At 40.8% G+C, this 23166-nt stretch overlaps 1 protein-coding gene across 2 annotated transcripts in view; it reads left to right on the top strand.

The window, feature by feature from the left end:
- Positions 1-276: 276 nt before the first annotated feature.
- Positions 277-23166, top strand: part of LOC127790798 (N-terminal acetyltransferase A complex auxiliary subunit NAA15-like) — a 93426-nt gene continuing 70536 nt past the window's right edge. The window contains exons 1-2 of one of the 2 annotated variants that reach the window (XM_052320488.1): positions 277-463; positions 2732-2810. In XM_052320488.1, coding sequence (XP_052176448.1) covers positions 413-463; positions 2732-2810 — 130 coding nt within the window. In that variant the 5' untranslated portion in view covers positions 277-412. The remainder of the gene's footprint in view (positions 464-2731; positions 2811-23166) is intronic. The other variant, XM_052320489.1, reaches the window with a different exon arrangement.

Genomic DNA, 23166 nt, shown 5'->3' with positions numbered 1-23166 from the left:
GTTATTTTATTAAATTTTAATAATTTATTAATTTTTTAAATTAAATATATAACTATATAAATGATAGATTAAAATATATTTATTTAAACATATTATCAATTTAAACGTTAACTAATTTGTAATCTTTACATATAGAAAGACTTATCAGTTAAATAAAAAAAATAATCCAAACATCCTCGTAATCAATGGCATGGGTGCTGCATGCAATTTATCAAAATAAATAAAATTACCGATACAGCCTCGTGTGTTTTTATATTTTCGGTCTTCCTCAGCTCGCTTAATCTTCTGATCTTCTCTGAGTAGGGTTGCAGCAAGCAGATAAAAAGCCATCTCTCTCTCACACTGAAGCATCCCTCGAAAGTATTCTCCATACTTTAATATCCAATTCTTCTATATCTCCTGCCTTTCGACCATGGGCGCTTCGCTTCCTCCCAAAGAGGCCAACCTCTTCAAAGTGATTGCCGTAAGTTTTTCACTTCATCCTCTCTGTTTCCTTGCGCATTTCAATCTCTTCATTATCGGAACTGTATCGAATTTTAAACTATTCAATATGCCTGGTCTTCTCAATAGATGCTTTCTGTTATCCTTGTTTTATTGCCTCGCTATTCAGAAAAAAAAAAAAAAAGAAAGGCCGGCTCGACTGTGAACACAGTTTTGTTTGATTGCTATTTGCCGTTCGTTGAGCATTGATCATTATTGATTCTTTTCTGAAAAGTATTTGAATCCTATGGTTAAAACTATAGTTTAAACTCACTCCACGCCTTGTTGCTTCTGAAACTGGGGTTCGTTTCTTCTCCTTTAAGCCATTTTACGGGGAGAAGAATAGATTTTTAGTGCAAAAAATGAGTGGATAATCATGGACAGTATTACTGAATAGACCCGGTAATCCAATTTAATACATATCTCCTGGCAGGTTGGAACTAATGCTGTTGTTTTAATTGAAACTGTCTGTAAGAACTACTTTTGTTTGTTTGGTTTGATTGCGTTTTCCATGTGTTAAGATTAGGAGCTCTTTAGATACTCAATCAATACTTCTAATTGCCAATTCTCTCAACACTCCTCACCCGATATCAATCAACTACAGAAAAATATAAACTGTAAAATACAAGAACATAATTTAACAATGAAAGAAATGAAAGAGATACAACCAAACCAACACAATAGGCGCATGATGTATCCTGGTTCGAACTGATCAAAGATAATCCTACATGCAGTTGCAATTCCCGAGAGCAATCCACTAGAAATCCGGTGAAAACAGTTTGCAAGAACCCTATCCTCTCTATCACACAAGTACACTGCCCCCCACACACAGAGAGATTACAAAGACTCTCCTTCTCACAAAGCCTTTCCTCTCTTTACAACAATCTCACTCGCATTCAGAGACAAAATGAATGATTGTTTGTGTTATATCCAACTGCCTTGCCAATGCCTTCTATTTAAAGACCATAGGAGGTGCTAATTACAAGTCCTTTATTTAGCCTACACAAAGACTAAACTAACCCTTATAATAAAACATCTAAGTTAACTTGTCTCTAACTTAGAATTTCCAGCCGCATTCATTCGCCTAAGGGATCTACTGTCTTCTTAATCTTCTAGACAGATTTCTTAATGCAAAAACCCGACACCATGTCTTCTACCATGCCTAAATATATCTCTTAAGTGAAACCCCTAACCAACTATAGGATACTCCTGCTCCAGTACCACTTTGACGTAGTGTGAAGTAAGAGATGTGCAAAATATATGCAGAATTGGGGCTAAGAGCAATCAAAGCAGGACTATTAGCATGAAATTTAGGGTTTAAGAAAACCTCAAACATTGAATGAAGATAATATGGCTGCCTGTGACGTGTCTTGAAATATTATTGATACTAGGGTCACCTCAGTTGTGAAAACCAGGTGGTATTCAAAAAGGAAGCCTTCTAATCTCAACCACCTATCATTGTTAAAAAGTCATATCCTAGTCACATTGACTACTTATTAAAGTTAATAATATCAATCCTGACCTGTACTGGAAAAAATAAGAAAAATAAAACATTAATAAATCAACAAACATGCTCCTGCATCAATGTTAGTCATTCTTTGTTGTACCATGTAAAGACAATTTTAGGGCATGGCTTCACTCTTATTAGATAATGGGGAGTGGTTATGTACAACACAATTCTAGGGCATGCCTTCTCTCTTAATGGACAGTGAGGGGTAGTGATCAATAATGCAAAGCTTTTAATTGATTGAACCACCTAAAAGGGAGTGATGTTCCTGTCTTCCAATTGTACAAGGGGCCTGACAATATTCCAATCATGCAAGTAGTCAATAGTACTTTAGGATCTAGGGTCTTGAGCATTTGGAACACCTCTGCTTTGACATATTTTATTGTGCTGTATTGCTGGTGTTCATGGTTAAAATCTTATGAAGAGCTTCCATGATTACAATAACATTTTCAGCCCCTCCACTTTACCTGCTATTTTTCTGTTTCTTCATAAAAAAAATGAAATATTGATCTTAACTTTCTTTAGTGATTATTAAAGTCAATTGCAAATCTTTACCATCATGAGTTTATTTGTGATTTTAATTATTTGGAGCTGAGTAAGTAGTTATCTTACTTTTTTTCTTTCCTTTTTTCGTCAGTATCAGGCTATTGTTCTCTTCTTTCTGGTTGTCATCATGCTTGGAATTATTGTAAGAAATACTTCTGATAATTTAAACATCCTTTTGAATTTTCCTCATCCTTGCAGAAATCGTACGAGACTAAACAGTATAAGAAGGGCTTGAAGGCAGCAGATTCTATATTGAAGAAGTTTCCAGACCATGGAGGTGTGTGAAACTTCATGCTATTCAATGTTGTAAATACGTAAATGTCTAGAGCAATTGTATTGTCATTTAAGCATTTTATTCTGGTGTAGATGCAAGCTTATTTTTTTGATTTCATTCTTTGTAGATTTGTGGTTTTCTTGCCCCTTTTTCATTTGCAAATAGTGTGTGTGAGATATTGAAATTTCCATTGCAGTTTAAGCTTATTTCATTTGTAGGTTGTCATGTACTTGGGGGGCATACTGTAATAAACGAAATTTAGTGGTAGTAGGTGCTATAAACCATTGTACACGGGTATACTTAGGCGGGAATGATGTAGCAAGTGCGGGAAGGCTATAAATTATGGCCGATCCTACTATTGGAGCTATCTGGAATTTGAATGAAATCTTGATTCTCTCTCAATTCCCCTCTCAATTCTTCTATCCTTCTCTATCTCTCTGTTTCTCTAATTCTTTTTCCCTTCTACTTCACGAGATTCCTCACGTTCCACTGTGATCTCTACCACCCGGGAGAGATCAATCTTCAAAGATTGCCAGATCCTTGCGAATCTAACAATTTGGTATCTGAGCCTAATTCTGGGACTCGTGAATGAAGGAGACGACAATGGATGAAGGCACGAGGATGAAGAACTTGGAGACTCAAGTGCAACAATGTGGATTCACGATGGCAGATTTGCAGGCTCTAAATGGAGTTGGGATTCGATAAGAACCATGAGGCGATTGTCGCCGTCGATAAGAAGTTGGATGTGGCGGTAACGCAAATTCGAGAGGAGTTGCAAGGATTTATGGTGATGTTTGCAAGGTAGCATCAGGTAAGCATTCCACCCAATTTTCCCCCTCGAGAGAGAGCAGAGCTGATTTTGCTAGGGCAGAGCAAAACTGTTCCAATTCTGCTAGGGAGAGGAAGGAATTAGAGGACCACTGAGACTTCTGTGGGAGGAGAAGATCAGGGGGAGCTAGGGGAGGCTGGGTGGGAACGGTGGCAGGAGGCGCCAGTAGGCCACAATCCTCATGGTTTACCCATGTTGCGATTGGAAATTCCCTTGTTTGATGGGGCGAACCCTTGCTGGTGGGTTAGGAGATGTGAAAGGGTGTTCGAGTGGTATGGAGTGGCCGAGAGGCAAAAGGTGGCAATAGTAGCAACGTACCTTAGCGATGTAGGGGACACTTGGTACCAAGGGTGATCCAAGGTCTAGGAGTTTTGCAGATGGGAGGATTTTGTGGAAGAATTTTGTGAAAGGTTCAGGGATTAGGGGCTATCGGACGTGGTTGAGGAATTTAACAAAATTAAGTAGGTGGGGACGGTGATGGAGTACCAACTAAGATTTGAGGAGTTTAAGGCCTTGATGCTCAACCACAATCCATTCTTAATAGAGGCTTATTTTGTTTCAAGCTTTATAAGCGGCTTGAACGAGGAATTGAGACCCTTGGTGAAGGTGCTAAGACCTCGGACCCTCAAGCATGCTATTGACAATGCCAGACTGCTTGAGATAGCAGTTGAAGCACTAATGAAGAAGCAGAGGGTGGGTGACTAAGAGTGTTGCCCGAGGGAATTTATTGCTAGGAAGGAGTTATACCAAGGAGTGCGGACAGGGATCTCTGGGCATGAAGAATTTGGCGTTACCGGCCCCCAATCCCCAAAGTGGGAAGACCCTGGAACAGAGGAGGCAGGTGAGCCTTTGTTTCAGGTGTGGGGACAAGTATTATGTAGGCCATCAATGCAAGAAACAACGTTTGCTGTTAGAAAAGGAAGAAGGAGATTTGGTGGAAGAGGGGGAAGCATCACACACGCAAGAGGAATAAGATGAAGACAATGGTGAGATCTCCTTACACGCCTTAAAGGGACTCACCAATAGCAAGATAATTAAGGTGGAGGGGTAGGTTAAGGAGAGTAAGCTAATGATCTTGATTAACAGTGGGAGTACCCATAGTTTTTTGGATGAGGGTATGACTTGGAGGTTGAAATGCCCTTTAATTCCCACTTAGCCATTGACAATGATGGTGGCTAATGGGAATAAGGTGATGGGTAGGTCTGCCTGTGCAAGATTCTATTGGGAGATGTAAGGAGAGGGATTTGAGGCTACTAAAATTAGGGGGTAATGTGATGTAGTATTGGGGGTTGATTGGATGAAAAACGTTAGCCCAATCTGCTTTGACTTTAACAAAATGGAGGTGACCTTCGAGAAGGAGGGAAGGAAGATAACACTAACAGGCAGCAAGGAATTGGGTATATGCAAGATGATTACGGGCAAGAGGTTATAGAAGCAATTCAAGCACAAGATGAGTCTAAGTGGATTAGTTGTTCTATGTTTCAAGCCAATGAGGGCAGGGATGAGGAGCTAGACATAGAGGGGGAGTTCATGTTAACCATTAAAAGTTCCCCACAATCCCACACTGAGGTACATCATTCTGATCTACTTAATATGCTCCTAGTTGAATTTGAGAATTTATTTATAGAGCCTCATTCCCTACCCCAACCTGAACCATTGACCACATCATCAACCTTAAGCCCCACACATAACTTGTTAACATTTGTGCCTACCGCTACACTCCTAACCAAAAAACAAAAATTGAAAAATTGGTTAAGGAGATGCTCTACAAGGTGGAATGAAATTCAGCAATGACATTATTTTCATTAGTAAGTTGAGACACACTAATGAGATTTTTCGTCATGTTAGTCACATGTAAAACATTTGGTAATGAAAGAACTGAAATAGGAGTTGTATGAGTAAGCATTTGACTAAGACCAACATTTGAGATTGGAAGAGTCTTACCATTACCGACAACCACCTTATCAGTGCCATTGTAAGGAGAGTGAAGAGAAAGATTGTTCAAGCTTGAAGTGATGCGGTTTGTAGCACCTAAGTCTACACACCAAGATGAATCACCAAACTGATTAGAATGAGGATAAGACTGAGAGTACTGAGAGCTAGAGTCAAAAGGTTGTGATAGATGTCCATAGGAAGTCTCAAGTTGAAACTCTAAATCAGTCAAGTAACCTTTGTTAGACTCCTGAGAAGAAGCTATGAATGCCTGAGAATCAAAATGTGATGTTCCTCCTCCTTCTCTACCAAATGAATTAGAACTTCGCTGGAAGGTTCTGTCAAACCTATGGTAGTGGCGATCAACAAAGTGGCCTGGTTTGCCACACAATTGGCAATAAAATCTTCTGCTTGAGGATCTGCCTCGACCTCGATTATTGCCTCCTATGTACCTACCACCTCGAAATCGAGTAGAATTCCTACCGCCTCAGGTTGTTTGAGATGCAAAATTCACAGACATCGTTGCATTCTCGAAGTTATTTACTGTAGACACATGAGAGATATTCTTAGTCGACAATCTTTGCTTGTGCATCAACAGAAGATACTGCACCTTATCTATGTTAATCTCATCCATTTGGTAAGTGATCAGATCTATAACAGTATCATAGTCATCACCTAATCCATTCAATATCGCCATTAGCAAATACTTGTCGCTGATAGGATCACCAATAGCAGCTAAGGAATGTCCTATGGTCTTAATTTTCAAAAGATAATCATTCATTGACATATCGTTCTTCTTGATAGACCTAAGTTGCTGTTTAAGTTGGAAAGGACGAGCATCAGTTTGTTGTGAATACAGATTCTCGAGAAAAAACCATACCTCAGGTGCACTTTCACAGTGTATTACCTGACCTAGGACTTCTTTGTCAATCGTTGAGAATAACTAGCCTAACAGAAGTTGATCAGATCGGATCCAACCAAGATAATCTGGATTGACAGTCTGCAGTCACTTGAATTGAAAATTAGAAAAATGAAAATTCACACCGGTACACAACGAGACACTGACTTCTATATTGTTAGCTTTCATAACCACTCTAATACAACAAACCAAATAACACACAACCTCCTACAACCAGCATACATAGTACAACAATGCTACCACTCATTAACAACAAAACATTTAGATACCAATAGCTTCAACACATATCATAGACAAATGCTGAAAGCTACATGGGAAACCACCTAAGGGAGGACTGGTGAGAAGTTCAATGTAGGGACAGGGGTACATGGCCAATTCCCAGTCACTTGAACCAAGAAATTCAGAACAAAGAGAGGTCCAGGAGCTAAAAAAAGTCAAAAATTGACTGGCTAAGAAGTTTCTTGGGATCCCTTGACAAGAAGACTGACAAGGGCACCTGTTCTCTTGCTATCATAGGTAATACTTCTTTTTCTTATTCCTTACAAGCTTCAGAAATTATGCACCAGAATTCTTGGGTCTTAGATTCTGGTGCCTCGGACCATATGACTCCTTATCCTCATCTGTTTATCTCCTATTACCCATGTCCTAGTTCTAGAAAAATCACAATGGCAGATGGTTCTCTCACCATTGTTGCAGGTCAAGGGGATATTTTCCTTAGTAAAAATCTTACTTTGAAAAATGTTCTGCATGTCTCCAAGCTGTTCACCAACCTTATATCCATCCAAAAACTCATTGAGGATACTAACTGTCATGTCTTGTTTCATTCAAATATTTGTGAGATTTAGGAGCAGGGTAAGAAGAGGATGATTAGGCTTACTAGGGCTAGAGAATGACTCTACTATCTTGAGAAACCTGATGGGTAGGACAAACAAAGATTTTTCTCTTAGGTGTCATGCCTAGTTCAATCCAATTCAGATCAGTTTTGGTTGCATTATTATAGGTTTGGTCATCCTTCTTTTCATACCCTTAAGTTGATGTTTCCTGATTTAACTAGAAATCTAAAAATAAAAAACTTTCATTGTGCTGTGTGTGAGTTTGCAAAATATAAAAGAGTTTCTTTTCCCTTATCAAATAAAAAATCTGATTCTCCCTTTTCTCTAATCCATAGTCCATCAAATGCCCCCAACATTTCTGGGGCAAGATGGTTTGTCATATTTGTTGATGATTGTATTAGGTTTGTTTGGCTCTATTTGCTGAAAACAAAATTTGAAGTTAGCCAATTTTTTCAACATTCTATAACATGATTCAAAACCAATTTGGTGTAGGGATAAAGAGATTTCGATCTGACAATGCTAAAGAATTTTTTAATCAATCCTTGTCATTGTTTTTTTAGAAAAAATGTATTATACACGAGTCCTCTTGTCCCTACACTCCCCAACAGAATGGGGTGGTAGAGAGGAAAAATGGACACTTATTAACCGTGGTTAGAGCCCTTCTATTTCATCATCGTGTCTCTAAATACTATTGGGGGGAAGTAACACTTACTGCCACTACTCTCATTAATAGGCTTCCTTAAAAAATCCTAGCATCTCGTAGTCCAATTCAACTTCTAATTGATTATTTTCTTGACTTTCACACAATTGGTCATTGGCAACCTAAGATATTCGGGTGCACAACCTATGTCCATATACCTGCTGTCAATAGAGGGAAGTTAGACCCTCGTGCCCTAAAATGTGTGTCCACTGGGTATTCTCCAACCCCAAAAGAGTATTGATGCTATCATCCCCCTATTAGAAAGTTTTTTGTGTCTGTTGATGTGACCTTTGCTGAGAATGAGCCTTCCTTTAAGAATTCTATTGCTCAAGAACAAAATTTTAATTTGTCCACCGAGGAGTATCCTCTCATTCTCTCAAACCAGGACATGTTATCATCTCTTCAATCACCTGCTGACCTGCAGGAATCTTTAGGTCTGACATCAGGAGAAAAGTCTCCAAATACTCCTAGACCACTGCAAGTATACTCAAGGAGGCAGAGGCTGGAACCTAGTCCTATGCAAGCCTCAACATCCACTCTTGGTTCTATTCCGCTTATAGACGAGAAAGGCACTAACAATTCAATCTCTCTTTTGGAATCCTCCCCAGGTAATTCCATCTCTTAACTCCTCATCAGTTTCTACTTTTGATAATTTTGAGAAGTCAGCTGAACCTATTTCCACAACTAATATATCTCACAGTGATCTTGATTGGCCTATTGCTCTTCGAAAAGGGACAAGAACCTACACTAAACATCCCCTACATCTCTTCCTCTCATATTCTAAACTCTCCTCAGTCCATAAAACCTTTCTTAGCAATCATCATACCATTCCCATTCCAAAAACTTTTTCTAAAGCCTTAAGGGATAAGCATTGGAAGGATGCCATGGAAGCTGAGATGGTTGCCCTTGACAAAAACCAGATGTGGGATTTAGTACCATTGCCTAAAGTGAATCATCCGGTAAGGTGTAAATGGGTTTATACTGTTAAATAAATCTGATAGGACCTTAGATCGATACAAGGTAAGATTGGTGGCCAAGGGATATACACAGGTGTATGGAGTGGATTACTTAGACACCTTTGCTCCAATAGCTAAGCTCAACACAGTTAGGGTGATTCTCTCATTGGAAGCTAACCTAGATTGGTCTTTACATCAATTTGATGTAAAGAATGCATTTTTACATGGTACACTCGAGGAAGAAGTCTACATGGAAGTGCCACCTGGGTGTTCTGCCACTACAAAAGAACCTGTTGTTTGTCGCCTCAAGAAAGCCCTCTATGGCTTAAAACAGTCACCAAGGGCGCGGTTTGGGAGGTTTACTGGTGTGATGCTTTGTATGGGGTACCAGCAAAGTCAGGGAGATCACACTCTTTTCTTCCACCACTCGGCCACAGGGGGAGTCACAGTTTTGCTTGTTTACGTGGATGGCATAGTAGTCACTGGTAACAATGGAGAGGGCATACAACAACTAAGAGAATGTTTGGTGAAAGAGTTTGAAATTCAAGATTTGGGGAGGTTGAAATATTTTTTTGGGAATAAAGGTGGCTCATTCCAAAGAAGGTATTTTTATCGCTCAACAGAAATATGTAGTGGATCTCCTAAGAGAAACAGGGCTTCTCGGTTGCAAAGTAGTGGAAAACCCCATTGATCCAAACCATAAGCTAGGTGAGGCATTAGAGGATGATTTGGTTGATAAAGAGGCCTACCAAAGGCTAGTTGGGCGATTGATATACTTGGCCAGACATAGCATATGTCGTGGGAATTGTCAGCCAATTCATGCATGCCCCAAGGGAATCTCATCTTAAAGTTGTCTATAGAATCCTACACTACTTGAAGGGCACACCTGGGAAGGGCATTCTATTTAAAAAAGGTGAAGCTATGTTACTAGAAGCTTACACAAATGCTGACTATGCAGGATCCGTGGTGGATAGAAGATCAACCTCTGGCTATTGTACCTTACTGGGAGGTAACTTGGTCACATGGAGGAGCATGAAACAAAATGTGGTTGCTTGGTTAAGTGCTGAAGCTGAGTTTCGATCCATGGTCCTAGGTATGTGTGAGCTATTGTGGTTAAAAATATTATTGGAGGATCTCAAGGTTGAGTGGACAAAACCTATGACAATCTATTGTGATAATAAATCAACCATTAGTATCGCGCATAATTCAGTTCAACATGATAGAACAAAGCATGTTGAAGCGGATAGATATTTTATGAAAGAGAAGTTGGATAGTGGGATCATTTGTACGCCCTATATCTCCTGGGGAGATTAGCTTGCAAATATGCTAACCAAGGGCCTTCTAGTAGTCGTGTTCAAGAAGATGACAAGCAAGATTGGGATGAAGGATATCCACTCCCAATCTTGAGGGGGAGTGTCGGCATATATGGTTTCCAATCCTATAGATTATGAGTGATTAATTTATTTATAAGGAATGTATCTTGTGCATCTTGTAGATTTAGATTAATTGTTTCTATAAGTTGCTGTATCCTAAAGTTGTATATGTTTCCTAATCTAGGTTTTAGAATCTTTCTTTAAATGTTTTTTGGCAACTTTCTAATTCTAATAGGAAGCTGGTGTATAAATCAAATTAGCCTCTTTTGAGGTGAGAATGACACTAAGGAAGAATTCCATTGTCCTTTTTGTGACAGAATCAAACTTTCGTTACCACTGCCTTGGGGATGGTTTAAGCCCATAAAGGGACTTTCTAAGAAGGTATACCTTCTCCACCTCTCTCTTAACTTTAAAACCCTTTGGTTGATCCATTAGAATCCTCTCCTCTAGGTCCCCATGAAGAAATGTAGTTGTGAAATCCATTTGCTCAAGATTTAGATCTAATTGAGCAGTGATGGCTAATAGAATCCTTATAGAGGTGTGTCTCACAACCGGGGAGAACACCTCATTGAAATCAATACCTAGTACTTGGGTAAAGCCTCTAGCAACCAATCTTGCCGTATACCTAGGCTTAGAATTTTCTCTTGCTCCCTCTTTAATTTTGTACAGCCATTTGCAGCCTACCACTCGCTGCCTTTTTGGTCTTTTGACCAACTCCCAGGTATGGTTCTTCTTGAGGGATGCAATTTTTGACCGCATAGCTACTAGCCACTTGTCAGCATCCTTTGAGGGGTTCCTCTCCAATAACTTCTGTTGCACTATTAAAGGCATATGCCACTAGGTCTGAGTAACCATATCTTTGGGGTGGCCTACGGGTTCTAGGCTGTTGGTCCCTTGCCACACTATACCTCTCGGGATTAGGATGATCCCCTAAGTTGGAATCTGCATCACTATCACCATCTTCCCCTTCAATTTGGAAAGATTCATGGTCTTGGTCATGGTCATCTACTTGCTCAGGTTCAGGTAAGTCATGCTCAGATTCAGGAGCATCTTGAGGTAAATTAGGGCTAATTTCAGAGATCTCCACCTGAACAACCTCTCTATTTTCTTCCTGATCAGGTTGAGATTCATTGTTTCCTAATTTTATGGTAGATTGCCCATCAAATGTCACATCTCTAGTGACTATGGTTCTCGGTCCTTTTGGTTTTAAGTTCCATAATTTGTAGCCTTTAACACCATATGGGTAACCAATAAACAGGCATTTCTTAGCCCTATGCTCTAATTTGCCTTGCTTCACATGAGCATAGGCTAGGCATTCGAACATTGTAAGATGCTCTAGGCTTGGTTTATGTCCTGTCCATCTTTCATAAGGGGTTTGGAGGTTTATGGCTTTAGAGGGTGTTCTGTTAAGAACATGGGCTGCTGCTGCAACAACCTTCCCCTAAAAAGACTTGGGTAATTGTGCATGAAAAAACATGCATCTTACCCTTTCCAAGAGGGTTCTATTCATCCTCTCAACCACTCCATTTTGCTTGGGGTTTCTGGGAGCGGTAAGGTGCCTAATGATCCCACCATCCTTGCACATTTGATTAAACTCTTTATTACAAAACTCTAACCCATTATCTGTTCTTATAACCTTGACTGATCTGCTCTTTTGATTTTCTACCATACTTTTTCATGTCCTAAATGTTTCAAAAGTGTTATCTTTAGATTTTAGGACATATACCCCTAGCATTCTTGAATAATCATCTATTATTTAGGAAATACCAAGAGCCCCCATGAGTCAATGACTGAGTTGGACCCCATAAGTTTGAATGTATATAATTTAGGGGTGCTTTTGATGAGTGAATTGCTGTTTTATTGAATTTAACCTTAGCTGCCTTCCCAAAGATGTAAGATTCTCACTTGCTTAATTCTAGGGATTGCCCTAAATCCAAAATACCCTGATTTGCAAGTTCCTTGAGCCCTTGCTCACTGATGTGTGACATTCTTAATTGCCATAGACTTGCCTTGGACTTAGGGTTAATGCTAACTACTGCGGTGATGTGGTGGCCTGCAGGAGATAAATGCCATTCTTTAAAACAACCCTACATATTAGAGATCCTCTTGAAATCTGGACAACTCCACCCTCACCCTTAAACTTAAGGCCATTCCAATCTAGTTCACCAAGAGAAATCAGGTTTCTCTTTAGTTCAGTGACATATCTTACTGATGTAAGGGTTCTAAGGGAGCCCTCATGAAGCTTTAACCTAACATCTCCTACCTCTTGAACTTTACATTCATGGTCATTGCCAAGCATGACCTTTCCACCATTGATTTCCTTAAAGTTTTGTAACCAATGTTTCTTTGGGGTCATGTGAAAGGAGTAGCCAGAGTCCAGGACCCACTCTAGGCTATCTGCACTTTCACTAACAATTAAGGCCTTAGAACTATCATAACCTGAGTCACAATAGTTTGCCCCTCTTCCTGAATTATCCTTCTCGGCTAGGTCCTTCTTTCTCTTTGGACAAAGCCGCTTAATGTGACCTTCTTGCTAACAGTAATATCATTTCTTTTCCAGTCCTAGACTTAGACCTTGATTTACCCCTATTCTTTTGGTCTCTTTTAGAGCTTGTTGACCTAACTGTTAAAGCATCCCTAGGAGAAGATTTATCATTCATCTTAAACCTTAGTTCTTTAAAATTTAATGCACCTATGACATCTTCTAACATAAGCTTATATCTGCTATGTTGAAGGATGTCTATGAAATTCTCATAGGACTTAGTTAGTGAATATAGAAGTACTAAAGCTTTGGCCTATCTTCATATTTCAATCCTATGTTTTCTAAGTCTAGGCACAATTTATTAAATTCATCTGTGTTCATGTAATTTTTGGGGTTCTTGCATTTTAAAATTAAAGAGCCTAGCCTTTAGGTATAGACGGCTGGAAAGGGTTTTCTTGAGGTATAGGTCTTCAAGCTTCTTCTAGATTTTTGCAGCCGTCTTCCACTTTGAAACTTCTCTAAGCACTTTGTCTCCAAGGCTTAGAATCAGCATGCTGTAGGCTTTCTTGTTAATTTCCTTCTGAGTCTTTTTCTGTTCTTCAGACATCACCGATACTTCTTTCCTAGTTGTCGTGTCTTCTGTCTTATCCTCTTGTTCCAAAGCTTCTTCTAATCCTTGATTGCAGAAAAGAGCTTCTATCTTTATCCTTGTGATGCCCCGACCCCCCACTACCAGGTGTCATTGTAACCCACGGTTACGACCTCGGCCTATCTCGAAGGACGGTTATGCCTTGCCAACATAAAATATTAAAATAATATGGGTGCCTTGGGTGTGGTCTAGGCTTCGCCGCCTTCGACTGTCGAGAACTCGGGTTTAAAATACATAGGCAGCGGAAATTTAACCGATTCTCATGCTCGATTAGGCCTTTAAAGTATAAATCCAATTATACTGCGATACTGTCAAATGAGATGACTGCTTCAACTCCATAAAGTCTTGCTTCTTTTGAAGTTGCTTGTCATGTGGATAATACTTCTCATTGAATGCCTCTGCAAATTGCTCCCAATCAACTAGACGTGGCTGTCCCCTAGGCCCCGCCAATCGAGCGTTCTCTTCCCTTAACGTCTCGGCCATAGACCGCCACCACAGTTTGGCCTGCTCGGTTAACATGAAGGTAGCACACCTCACCCACTGCTTCTTTGGGTAGTCAATGTATTCTAATAACTGACAAACGTCCTCCAACCAATATTCGGCCACACTTGAGTCAGCTTCAAGTTGCCCTTTGAACGTCAGAGGCCGCAAGTCCATAAATGCCTTTACCATGGCAGTTGCTTCTGTGTCTATTCGTCGATCGTTGGGTGGTTCCTCCCTCACACGGTGTCTTTGAGCTTCTTCGGAATGTTCCGACACTTATGCCGAGGGTCTCCGTGTAACACTTTCTGATTGGGAGGCATTTGACATACGAACACTTTGTCGTGTCACAGGTGCCATCTGCACACCGCCACCACGTCTTTTTTAATTTCACATTGTCAAGGCATAACAATACAAACTTACTGAATGCAAAAAACAACTTTTACTTAAACTTTTATTTATTGCACATATATCCAAGATGTACACTACATTAAGTAGGTTAACTTCTTATGTCACAATAAGCCCCGTTACTGTTTAAGTTTATACAATACAAAATTTGGTGCTACACCTAGTATCCACCATCCCTAAGGTTGGTCCCACATTGTCAACTAAATTGTGCTTGCGTTGTCCCCCACTGCGTGCGAAGTCGCCTCATCAGCCAAGTAGGCCAAATCCCCGTTACACTCTTTATTGGAGTGGGTTCCTGGTGGCACCTCCTCCTCAGGTCCCTATATGACCACCTTGGCTGACAGTGTAGTAGAAAATCCCCAATCCCCGCCATATCATAAGGCGTTATGCTGGGGTCTCATTCGTTGGCTTGACGTTCGACAGTTCGAATAAAACTAACATAGTTGAAAAGAAAATTCACGTTCCAAACATAATCATCAAGGAACTGCCTCCATGCCTCGTTTATATATTTCCTTGTAAATAGAACCTGCTTTTCAGCCATTCTCCATATATCTGCCTGTATTGTGTTTCAAAAGATTTGATTTATACGGCATAGGTAGCTAATAACCCCTTCGTCCTCGTGCTGCCCACCTTCCATCTGGGTGAGCAACTCATTCTCTCACTGCTTAAATAAGAAGTCTAGAAGCGGCAAAGAGGGTTCAAGGTTGGGCATGACATAGCTAGGTCCTCCAAGCTCCATGAGGGTAATTTAGATCTGCATACACAAAGTTAGGGATCAGGTTCAAAACCCAAATAAATCATCTTTCCCCGTACAAAGGCTCAAAAATTGAGAGACACATCTCACTGCTTGCTATGCTTGAAAACACATTTTCCCAAACAAGCCTATATCACATGCCTATACCGGGAAAGTATTTCATTTCCAGTTATGACCTACCCTAGTCAAGGTATGCGTTCATAATTCCAAGATCGTCGCCTCAACATCAAATTTATTGTCCCAACGACCCCCAATGTTGATTTTGGTAGAGAAGCTGCTAAAAATTTCCAGCAAAATTAGGCACCAATACGGTGTTGTTTAAGCCTCAAATTGAAGGGTTAATGGGCTGCCACAGAATAGCCACGGGTCGGTAGCAAAAACCACCCCTGCCAGCTGCCAAACTCTCCCTTTTGCTGCTTGTAAACTCAGCTCCCATCCCTTTCTTGTTTAGCCAATTTTCAGGCAGGAAGCAGGGGAAAAATTGAGACCATCTTTAACCTTAATTCAGTGGGTTAAACCATGGATTTGGGGGGGGGGGGGAACAGGGGGCGACCAAGCCACGACCATAGAAGAGGAAGCATGAAGTGGATAAGAAGTTCAGTCTGTGAGTTTGAATAGGAAGAACTCCGCTGCCTATGTATTTTAAACCCGAGTTCTCGACAGTCGAAGGCAGGGAAGCCTGAACCCCACACAGGGCACCCATATTATTTTAATACTTTATGTTGGCAGGGCATAACCGTCCTTTGTGATAGGTCGGGGTCGTAATCGTGGGTTACGATGACACCTAGTAGTGGGGGGTTGGGGCGTCACAAGGTGGTATAAGAGCGGCGTTAGGGGTAGTAAGGGGGGGTCGTTGGGTCAATAAATTTGATGTTGAGGTGACGATGTTGGAATTATGAACGCATACCTTGACTAGGGTAGGTCATAACTGGAAATGAAATACTTTTCCAATATAAGCATGTGATATAGGTTTGCTTGGGAAAATGTGTTTTCCAGGATAGCAAGCAGTGAGATGTGTGTCTCTCGATTTTTGAGCCTTTGTATAGGGAAAGGTGATTTATTTGGGTTATGGACTTGATCCCTTACTTTGTGTGTGCAGGTTACCCTCATGCAGCTTCTAGGACCTAGCTATGTCATGCCCGACCCTGAACCCTCTTTGCCACTTCTTGACCTCTTATTTAAGCAGTGGGAGTATGAGTTGCTCACTCAGATGGGAGGTGGGTAGCACGAGGACGAAGGGGTTATTAGCTATCTATGCCATATAATTCAAATTTTTTGGAACACAATACGGGCAGATATATCTGAAAAGCTTGTCCTATTTGTAAGGAAATATATGAACGAGGCATGGAGGCAGTTCCTTGATGATTATGTTTGGAACGTGAATTTTCCTTTCAACTATGGTAGTTTTATCCGAACTGTCGAACGTCAAGCCAACGAATGAGGCCCTAGCATAACGCCTTATGATGTGGCAGGGATTGGGTATTTCCCACTGCACTGTCGGCCGAGGCGGTCATTTGGGGACTTGAGGAGGAGGTGCCACCAGGAACCCACTCCAGTAAAGAGTGTAACGGGGATTTGGCATACTTGGCTAATGAGGCGACTTTGCAGGCAGTGGGGGATAACGCAAGCACAACTTAGTTGACAATGTGAGACCAACCTTAGGGATGGTGGATATTAGGTGTAGCACCAAATTTTGTATTGTATAAACTTGTACAGTAACATGGCTTATTGTGGCATAAGAAGTTAACCTAACTAATGTAATGTACATCTTGGATATATGTGCAATAAATAAAAGTTTAAGTAAAAGTTAATTTTTTGCATTTAGTAAGTTTGTATTGCTATACCTTGACAATGTGAAATTAAAAAGGAAGTGGTGGTGGTGTACAGATGGCACCTGTGACACGACGAAGTGCTCGTATGTCAAATGCTTTCTAGTCAGAAAGTGCTCCACAGAGCCCCTCGACAGAAGTGCCAGAACACTCTGAAGAAGCTCAAAGTCACCATGTGGGGGAAGGACCACCCAACGATCGACGAGTGGACACAGAAGCAGCTACTTGGCTAAAGGCATTTATGGACTTGCGGCCTTTGATGTTCAAGGGGTAGCTTGAAGTTGACTCGAGAGTTGCTGAATTTTGGTTGGAGGACGTTCGTCAGTTATTAGAATACATGGACTGCCCAAAGAGCTAGTTGGTGAGGTGCGCTACCTTCATGTTAATTGAGCAAGCCAAATTGTGGTGGCAGACTACGGCCGAGACGTTAAGGGAACATAATGCTCGATTGACAGGGCCTAGGGGACAACCACGTCCAATTGATTGGGAGCAATTTACAAACGCCTTCAATGAGAAGTATTATCCGCATGATTGACAGCTTTAAAAGAAGCGAGACTTTATGGAGTTGAAGCAGTCGTCTCATTTGACAGTATCACAATATGAGGACGAATTTGTCAAGTTGTTAAAGTATATGCCGACTTACATGTTAACGGATGCCGACAAAACAGAGCGGTTTATTCAAGGTTTATGCCACGAGGTGCAACAAGGGATGAGTTATGTCGAAATGAATGCCTTTCGGAATGCAGTCATGAAAGTAGTGAATATTGAGAAGAAGCTAATGAGTTATGGAGAAATTACTTGAGGGAAAGAAGCAACTGAGGATGGACAAAAGAAGGCCACGACGAGGTGGGGGTATCAATTCGACTGTCAAGAGGCAAGTAAATTTTAAAAGGAAACGAGAGTATGCCCTATTGCCACAAATCTCACCGATGGAACTCTTTGTGTAAGGCTGTTAGGACTGCGAGGGGATGCTATCATTGTGGCGAGATGGGACACATTGCAAGAAATTGCCCAAAAAGGACAGAAATGATCGTGGCCATGCCTACTCCACCAAGCAGTGGCACCTAGAGAAAACCGATGGTGTGCTTTAATTGTAATGCGTCAGGGCATATCGCTTCCCAATGCCCACAGCGTGACAAGGTCGAGCAGGTGAGGTAGATTAGAGGAAGGGTACCAGTGACTACTGGAAGGGTGTTCAACCTAACCAAGACTGACGTAGCCGCAGACCCACGAGTAATTGAACGTACGCTCCTAGTTTAGAACACATGCATGCATGCATTGATAGATTCAGGGGCTACGCACTCTTTTATATCATATGCCGCAGTAGATTCTACAAATTTAAGTACCAAGGAGTCATGTGTGCCTATGAGCGTGCAAACCCTGATAGGGACTTGGTCTCATTTGCATTGAGTAGTGCCAGAGTGCCCGGCTCTAATCGAAGTAACTATGTTTCCAGTGGATTTAAATTGGAAATTTGGGATTTTGATATCATACTGGGCATGGACTTCTTGTTCCGATATTAAGCTCAATTGGACTGTGGGAAGCGAATAGTTAAGTTGATAGGGCTTGAAAGGTAGGTTAGAAAGTTTGTTGGAGCCCAAATGGGGCAACCTTTAAAGATTATATCCGCTTTGAGAGCTAGAAAATGTTTGGATAAGGGAGCTCTAGGATATGCGGTGCGAGTAATGGCCAATGAAAAATCTCAGAAGAAGGTGGAGATTGTGGAAATTGTAAAAGAATACTCTGATGTGTTTCTAGAAGATTTACCGTGCTTACCCCCGAACAGGGAAATTGAATTTACCATTGACTTAGTCACTGGAGCCCAAATGAACCCTATATCTATACCGCCCTATAGAATGGCCCCAGTCGAGCTATGGGACCTCAAGACCTAGCTACAGGACTTGTTGGACAAGGATTTCATTCGCCCTAATGTTTCACCTTAGGGTGCGCCGGTACTATTTGTATGGTAAAAGGATGGAAGTTTGAGAATGTGCATTGATTATCGTGCGATTACTAAGGTGACCATTAAGAACAAGTATCAATTACCCAGGATAGATGACTTGTTTGATCAACTACAAGGGGCTCGGATATTCTCCAAGATTGATTTGCAGTCAGGGTATTACCAATTGAAAATAAAAGAAGAGGACATTCCTAAAATGACATTTCGATCGCAGTACGGTCACTATGAGTATTTAGTGATGCCGTTTGGTTTAACCAATGTACCGACGACATTTATGGATTTGATGAACCGGACGTTTCGACCGTTCCTAGACAAATTTATCATCGTATTTATTGACGACATATTAAGGGACCATAAGTTATATGCAAAATTTAGTAAGTGTGATTTCTAGTTGAAGGAAGTTACCTTTCTGGGGCATATAATTTTGGGGCAAGGCATAACAGTAGATCCTGGAAAGGTAAAGACGATAAAAGAATGGCCACAACCCATTACTGTTTCTGAAGTAAGAAGCTTCCTGGGATTGACAGGATATTATCGCAAGTTCATTGAGAAATTCTTGAGTGTTGCCGCTTTGCTGACGGAATTAACCCGGAAAGGGGTTAAGTTTGTTTGGAGTGAGCATTGTGAAAAGAGTTTTTAGGAACTTAAATTCAAACTGACAACAACATTGATTCTAGGGATACCTGAAGGTTTTGGGGGATACGAAGTATATACAGATGCCTCAGGAATAGGGTTGGGATGCGTGTTAATGCAACACGGAAAGGTGATTGCATATGGGTCTCAACAATTACGTTCTCATGAGAAAAATTACCCAGTGCATGACTTAGAATTAGCAGTTGTGGTACATGCCCTGAAACTATGGCGACATTATCTATATGAGGAGAAATTTGTTATATATGTGGATCATCAGAGTTTAAAGTAGAGGTGTCAAAAGGGCCGGGTGGCCTGCGGGCCGCCCGACCCGTTACTGTTCAAACGGGCCGGGCCGAGCTCGGCCCCCATTGGGGGGTCGGGCTGGGCTAAAGAAATTGGGCTCACGGCCCGGCCCGTGGCCCTTATGGGCCGGGCCCATGAGGCCCTTATGGGCCAGTAAGGCCCTTACTCATTTTTTTTTAATTTTGTTATTCTTTAGTAATTATTGATATTGGATACTAAAAAATTTAATTTCACAATATATATAAATAATAACCATCAATTTATTTAAAATTTTTAAATTAATTTTTTTATATATTTAAATTATAAATAAACATTCTCCTTTTTATATGTACATTATTTTTCATATCAATTCACAAGAAAAATTATAAGGCATATAGAATTTTGAAATATAAAATAATGAAATAATATTTAAAACTTAAGAATTAAGATAGAAAATATTTTTAAAAGAAAAAAATTAATTTTTATATATGTATTATTTTGATATTTATATATGTATATATTATATGTATTATTTTTAAAAAAATTATTTAAAAAAAGAAAAAAAAAGGGCCGGGCCCACCGGGCCCGGCCGCTAGGCCCTGTGGGCTAAGGGCCCAGCTCGGCCAGTTTAAAAAGCCCGTGGGCCGAATCGGGCCGGGCCGCTTCGGCCCTTTTGACACTTATAGTTTAAAGTATATTTTCTCCCAACGGGATTTAAACCTTTGTCAACATCGGTGGATGGAACTCTTGAAGGATTATGACTGTACCATTTAGTACTAACCTGGGTGAGTGAATGTGGTGGTTGATGCACTAAGTTGGAAGAGTTTTATGTTGGGAGCTTGTCAGGCCGTCCGTTTACAAACCCTGACTAAGGAATTTGCAGGATTGACTCTCAACGCGAAACCATATGATAAAACAACGATTGTGGCATAGATGCGGTTGCAAATAAGCCTATGGGATGAAATTAAACAAGTTACAACTCAGGAAGGGAATCTAGAACAGTGGATAGATGAGAATGGATAACCCAAGCAACCAAGATTTGAGTATCGTAATGGAATACTTCAAATGAATGGATGGGTGTATGTGCCGGCGTTTGGGAAGCTATAATAGGAAATTCTAAACGAAGCACTTCGGATACCATATACGATACACCCAGGAGTCACCAAGATGTATCGTGATCTATGGGAAGTGTACTGGTGGCCTGGGATGAAGAAGGACGTAGCTGAGTTCGTGAGTAAATGTGACATTTGCCAGCGGGTGAAAGTAGAACATCAAAGGCCATCAGGAAACCCACGACCACTGGAGATTCCTGAGTGGAAGTGGGAACATGTGACGACAAATTTTATTGTGGGACTACCTCGAACTCCGGTAAGGTTGACGCCATTTGGGTAGTTGTGGATCGGTTAACGAAGTCGACACATTTTCTACCTGTGAAAAGTATTATAGGCGCAAAGTAGCTTGCCCGACCCTATATTCAAGAAATTGTCCGATTGCACGGAGTTCCGGTGAGTATTGTATCAGACAGAGATAATAGGTTTGTGTCCAAATTTTGGAAAGTTGTGCAGGAGGAATTGGGAACCTAATTTAACTTTAGTACGGCCTATCACCCCCAGACAGATGGGTAAACAAAACGAGTCAATCAAATTCTGGAAGACATGGTCAGAGCATGTGTGTGGGATTTTGGGGGCAGCTGGGATGAATATTTAAGTTGGCAGAATTTACTTATAACAACAACTATCAAGCAAGTATAGGAATGGCGCCATATGAAGCACTGTATGGACGACGGTGTCAATCATCGGTGTGCTGGCTTGAAGCGGGAGAGAAACAGCTTGCTCGGACGGATCTTGTAGATAAAGCAATGCAACAAATAGAGATAGTTCGTAAGAATATGAAAGCAGCCCAAGATCAACAGAAAAAGCATGCGGATCGTTGGACTTGACCTTTGGAGTTTGCAGAGAAGGATTTGGTGTACCTTTGGGCTACCCCAATATGTCCAGCATTTAGACATTAGCGAAGGGGGAAATTTAAACCCCGATATTTGGGTCCATATCAAATCAAGAACTGAGTTAGACCACTCGCCTACCGTCTGGAGTTGCTAGATGCGTTGGCCAGACTGCATGATGTATTTCATGTTTCCCAGTTGCAGAAACACATATATGATCCAAGCACTGAGATATATGTTGAGGATGTGGAACTCCAACCTGACATGACCTTCGAGGTACAACCTGTGCGAGTATTGGAGTTTTAAGATTGCCAATTAAGACATAGAACTCTACCTATGGTAAAAGTATAGTTGAGTTAGCACTCGGAAAGAGAGGCGACTTGGGAAATAGAAGAAGAAATGCAGAAAAGATACCCTTACTTATTTGAAAGTCACGACAAATGTTATGATATGTTGATAAGTTCAAATTTCGAGGACTAAATTTTATAAGGAGGGGAGACTGTAACATTTCTGACCTTGGGGAAAAAAATGATAATAAGTGATTTGGTGTGTTGGAAGTGATTTATTAATGAATTATGGAATATTTGTGGTTTTGGGTAAATTAATGAAAAATATTAAATTTAATGTATTTTTGAATAAGGGAAGTAAATGAGAAATTATGAAATTTCTTGAGTTTGAATACAAGGTGGGGAAATTGAGCACTTAATTGGTATAAAATTAAATTAGGTGGGATTAAGCAACAAGGGAGCTTGTAGCCTAGTGGTTGGAAGTGCAAGTGTGCATTCAAACGTGGAAAGTTCAAGCCTTGGGACGTGTTAGAATGTTGGAGATTTTGGGATTTTATCAAGGAGCAACCAAAGAACAAGCTAAATTCAACAAATTCAAGCAAGAAATTGAGGAGATCTTTAGGCTAGCTGGTCGCGCTCATGAAGGTCATAGTAGGGGCCATGAGTTCAATCCGGGGGGAGGGGGGGAATTGAAGGTTGATTTTGGTAGAGAAGAAGCTGGAATTTTCCAGCAAAATTAGGCACCACAACAGTGCTGTTTAAGCCTCAAATTGAAGGGTTAATGGGCTGCCACAAAGCAGCCACATGTGGGCAGCAAAAATCACCCCTGCTAGCTGCCAAACTCTCCCTTTTGCTACTTGCAAACTCAACTCCTATCCCTTCCTTGTTTAGCCGATTTTCAGCCACGAAGCAAGGGAAAAATCGAGACCATCATTAACCTTAATTCAGTGGGTTAAACCATGGATTTTTTTTTTTTTTTTTTTTTGGGGGGGGGGGGGGGGGGGGGGGTGGCCAAGGCACGGCTATGGAAGAGGAAGCATAAAGTGGAGAAGAAGTTTGGTCCATAAGTTTGAAGAGGAAGAACTTGGCAGTGAGGTAACAAAATTAATTT

The sequence above is a fragment of the Diospyros lotus genome, chromosome 14 (genome assembly GCF_014633365.1).
Source record: "Diospyros lotus cultivar Yz01 chromosome 14, ASM1463336v1, whole genome shotgun sequence".
In the NCBI taxonomy this organism is placed as follows: Eukaryota; Viridiplantae; Streptophyta; class Magnoliopsida; order Ericales; family Ebenaceae; genus Diospyros; species Diospyros lotus.
Note: the sequence above shows the minus strand (reverse complement) of the source record. Positions and strands in the feature narration are given on the sequence as shown.